This window comes from Passer montanus, unplaced genomic scaffold (assembly GCF_014805655.1).
Source record: "Passer montanus isolate IOZ18808 unplaced genomic scaffold, ASM1480565v1 scaffold235, whole genome shotgun sequence".
Taxonomy (NCBI): domain Eukaryota; kingdom Metazoa; phylum Chordata; class Aves; order Passeriformes; family Passeridae; genus Passer; species Passer montanus.
Window position 1 is genome coordinate 36,405 of NW_024366982.1, and position 4,649 is coordinate 41,053.

A 4,649-nucleotide genomic window follows, 5' to 3' on the forward strand; every position below is an offset into this window, starting at 1 on the left:
AGGTGAAATTTGCACTTTTTATACAGCTTTTAAAAAAGCTCCTCATTTAGAGCAGAGTACTTTGTTCAGACAGCTGCTGTTTATCCATCATAATAAAGAGGTCTTGCTCATTCAGAGGTTAAAAGACTGTTGGCTTTTAGATCAAAGGTTCATTCATTTTATCACTCATGAGTTTATAGATCAATAATAGCTCTAGCTGGTTAGAAAACAATTGAGGCTCAGCTAAGCTAAACTCTTTTAAGGTGTGTGGGACTGCGCAGACCTCTGTAGCTGCTGAGCTAGACCAACTAGTGTGGGTTGCATACACATCTGTAGTTTACTGGTGCTGTTTTTCAGTCAACACTAAGTTTAGCAATGTGCAGGAATTATTTTTCTCTGAAGTTCTTATAATTCTCATGCTCCTGCCATTCCCCCAATGAGCTAGAGCTGGAGGAGCAGCTAGTGTCCTGTGTGTTAGCTCAGGGCTCCTCCCCATAGGAAATTTGGCACTTCATTGAGATATAAAGTTAATTTCTTCCCATAACCTGTTATTTCATTTATCACACAGCTATTTATGTGGTATTTTGGATCTATTGTATCACTAATACATCCTTCTGAAAATAGCATGAGATTCACCCTGATAATTCTTGACTTCCTACTCCAGACTTAAGCATTATGAGTATCCTGGGAAAAAAAGGTGTGTAGGCAAGACCAAAGGCAGCTGTGAAATAATAAGTATCAGACAAAATACACACAGCTATAGTATCACAGCTAATAGATGTATTTGAAAAGTTGAAACATCTATCTTTAATTGCATGTTAAGTATGTAGTGAGAAACCACAATTATACATTTTAATAACAAACCTTTACATCTGAAGTCATAATAACACAAATAAAAAGTGCTGATTATATATGGTCAAAATAACTGAGGCAAGTTTTTGACAGCATCTTCTAAATATAATCATGTGGCCCCTGTCAGCCACCCTCTAAAGTCAGGCTGAATAATGTCAATGACAATCACTTTTTTCCTTAGTTTACCGAAAACCAATGACCCAAAAAACTATTGTTTTCTTGTTTGCTTTTTTTTTTTTTTTTTTGCATAGCTTTCAATATTGCTACCCCCTCACCTCTGCACATTGCAAGCCCATCTCATTTCTGGATAATTACTTTAAAGTTCTTAATATTTTTAATCCAGCTCTCCTTGAATACATAATATATATTTTCTACCAATTATAAATACATAATTTTTATTAATCTGATTTCAATAACATGCATTTGTATAATTACTATACAATCAAAATAGACATTGACTTCACACAGTGTGTACGCTTTTATTTCAGTAATATTGTTCAACACACTGCTCAACAAATCAAACAAATAGGGAAACAAAAAGTTAAAAAGGAGGGAGAAAACCTCTGGGAGGAAACATATTCTCACAGTGATTACAGAAAAAATACAATAAAAGAGTTTATTAATACATAGAAAATCCTCACAATAGTTGAAACACACTTTAGGAACTAGTAAACATTTTAAATAGAATTGTGCCAATTACGCAGTGCCCAAGCATCTGCTTGCTCTTAATTAGATGGGGAGGTGAATGACCACTGTTTATTTTCATTTTCCTCATTAATTATGAAAAACTGCATTCAATTCATCTTGCATGGTGAGAGACTGGCTGCGCAGATGTAAGTCATAAGGGAAGTGGCTCTCTGTAGGCAACCTGAACATCGAGCTCTGCCCAAGGGGACCCCTGGGTGGCACTGCACAGTAATGCATGCCATAATTGTAATTTTTGCCATAGTCCAAGCTTTCCTCTTGCTTCAGGGAAAATATCCCATTATAGTTAATTGGGGGAGGACTTAAGGGACCTTCAAACTGTGGGCTGGCGCAATCAGGGGAAGTGCTTTCGTAGAAGGACTCGTAAGCGCTGCAGTAGTTGTATGGTTTCATGGACTTAGAGTTTTCAAGAGTCCCATGCCCTGGGGGGGTGCCAAGCTCCGGGCTGTGGTAGGGAGGATAGAAGGTGGAGTAGGATGTGCGGGTATGATGGGCACCTTCACCTGCCTGGCCCATTAGGAAACTTCGGGCATTCAGCTGCAGGCATCCTGCCACCAAGTTTGTAGTTGGCTGGGACAGACCCTTGCACAAGTTTTGGACAAAGGTGAGCAGGTCAGGTCTCTTCCCAATTCGCAGTATTTCAGAAAGAGCCCAAATATAGTTCTTAGCTAGTCTTAAAGTTTCTATTTTCGACAGTTTTTGTGTTTTAGAATAACATGGGACAACTTTCCTTAAATTGTCCAGAGCATCATTAAGGCCGTGCATACGGTTCCTTTCTCTAGCATTGGCTTCTTGACGCCTGAATTTAATTCTTTCCATCCTTATCTTGCTTGTCTTTTTTTTCCTAAGGCCCCTTCGCCTTGGCAAGCCATTCTCATCCTCCTCTTCTCTCTCTTCTTCCTCCTCTTCTTTTTCTGTGTCTTGTCCAGGAGATCTTTTGATATTCTTTCCTCGGAGGATGATCTGCTTTGAAAAGCTTTCTGTGTTCTTCATTTGCTTTTGGTCATCACTTTCTCTGGGAAACTTTCTACACATCTGGGATTCTGGCATTACAACAGACTCATCAAATGGTAGTGTTAACATGGTTCTACAATCTTAAGTTACCTGAAAGAATGCCAGCACAATGTTTAAATATTTCCATTTTTAAATTTTTCCGACTCACACAGACAGCTTCATGCACCTTATTTGTGTCTGTGTGTAAGCTCTCCTTATAAGAGAGAGTGTGTGCGTACGTATGTGTGTGTGTATAAATGCTCAACCTATATTTTTTAAATAGGTTTAAAACGGCAGTTGCAAATGCCCACATTTAAAAAAATAATAGTTGAGAATTCTAAAATAATTTGAAACATTTGACCCTGCAACTAAAAAGCCACATTTCTTACAGATTAATAGGGAGTAAATCCATACTTTGAATGTACAGTTAGTTCCCTGCTTATTTATTTTATTTTTAAATAAATTCTTCAAACTCTCACCATAATGGGATTCAAAGAAATGCAAAACATGACACAGCACTACAGAAATTTCATTAATCCAAATTCCCTTGGGTGTAAAAATGAGGAGAGGGAGTGCAGTTTTAAAATTGAAAAAGTGCCATATCTTTATTATCTGATGGTAAATATTTTAAAATCACTTTTTGACTTATACTTCAAAATTGTGGGTTTTTGCTCTCCGCATTTCTTCCTTTATGTATCAAGACATTAAACTTTAGTAAGTTACAGTGGCTGAGAAGGAAAAAAAAAGGAATATACCCCCAAATCACTCAGCTAGTAATATAATTCAAAACAAAGCATTTTTCCTAGTTATTTTTATTAAAACAACATAATACTTATTATTAAGACAAAAATCAGAATTATTTAACCCTAAATGTATTCAGATTAGAGTTAGGAAATAAAATCCCCCTACTTCTTTTCCCCCCTTTTTCAAGCAAAAATTCTATTTGATATTATCTGTTTCGTTAGAATCAACTTATTTGGTTTTTTTTTCTTGTTCTTTTCTCCTTTTTCTTTTCTTTCCCATTAACTGGGGGGGGGGGGGGGGGGGGGGGTGGTGTGGAGAGGTGAAAAATTCCCTGCACACTATAGCAGTGTTTATGTTCTGCAAGGCTCAGATGTCTTCCTCCAGCTCTTAGCTGACAGGAGCTGTCTGTAGATTCTGACTGTAATCCTGCACGTGTGCTCAGAATCCAGCCTGGAAAGGAAAAATAATTTCCTTTTCCCAATTACTTTCCTTTCGTTTGCAGTTTGGGAACAGCAAAAGCTTGTATCCCATGGACTTCAAAGAGTAAATGCAGGGACTTTTAACAGAACTAAATTAAACAAAAACCCCAGTCAAAGACTAACTCTATCAGTATTGTCTACATATTTGCAGTATTACATAAAAACAATAAAAGTTTGTAATTGCATCAGAAGAATAAAATGGTAGGAGTTATTAAACATCAAATAGCATACACAAATACAAGACAATGATACTGTATCTTTAAACACTTGCATGCACACCCAACACCAATTGAAATATATCTTTATTTGTATTACCTTAGCTTTTTATTTCATTCAACAATCAGTTTTCATTTTTTGCCTTCCAAATCTTTTCAGTCTGAATGTCGCATCGTCTGCTGGAGTCTAGATCTGTGTATATCTGCACTATCTCATTGATCTCTAAAAAGTGACATTGATGCCAACTGCCAGAGCTGGTACCCATGCCATCTGCTAGTGACGTCACGGGGCAGAGAAAACCACGTGAGTCTTTCTCCTGGGACCTTCATTCTGCACTGATCATCTGGCATCCCTCTAAGTGGGTACCAGCATTCATGTATCAACACAGAAGGTTAGACTGATAGAAAAAAAAAGAAAAGAAAAAAATTCTGCACCAGCATTTCACGCACAGTAGGTGCATTTCCAGCATGGTTGCTTCTTTTTAGCAGTCTAGCTGCATGGATAGACATGCCAGCATTTGGTGCTATCCCTGCCTACAGGTACAGCTGCCCTCTGGTTGTTAATATGGCATTGTTTATATGAGAAATGCTGTCTTGTATTGATCTGAGTCCGTCCAGTGCACCTGGTACCCAGGGACAAAAAAGAAAAGGCAAGGAAAGGAAGGCAGTAATAGGGAAGTAA

At 37.7% G+C, this 4,649-nt stretch overlaps 1 protein-coding gene across 2 annotated transcripts; it reads right to left on the bottom strand.

The window, feature by feature from the left end:
- Positions 1-739: 739 nt before the first annotated feature.
- NEUROD6 (neuronal differentiation 6) lies at positions 740-4,209 on the bottom strand. 2 transcript variants are annotated; one of them, XM_039710862.1, is made up of 2 exons: positions 4,068-4,209; positions 740-2,579 (listed from the first exon to the last, which is right to left on the bottom strand). In XM_039710862.1, exon 2 carries the CDS (start codon positions 2,569-2,571, stop codon positions 1,606-1,608), a length of 966 nt encoding a protein of 321 aa, XP_039566796.1. In that variant the 5' UTR covers positions 2,572-2,579; positions 4,068-4,209; the 3' UTR covers positions 740-1,605. The 2 variants fall into 2 exon arrangements, with proteins under 2 accessions (XP_039566796.1, XP_039566795.1); XM_039710861.1 differs by having other exon boundaries at positions 740-2,640.
- Positions 4,210-4,649: the final 440 nt, after the last annotated feature.

Coding starts and splice junctions, on each gene's coding strand:
- NEUROD6 (XM_039710861.1), bottom strand. CDS start 2,619: ATGTTAACACTACCATTTGATGAGTCTGTTGTAATGCCAGAATCCCAG.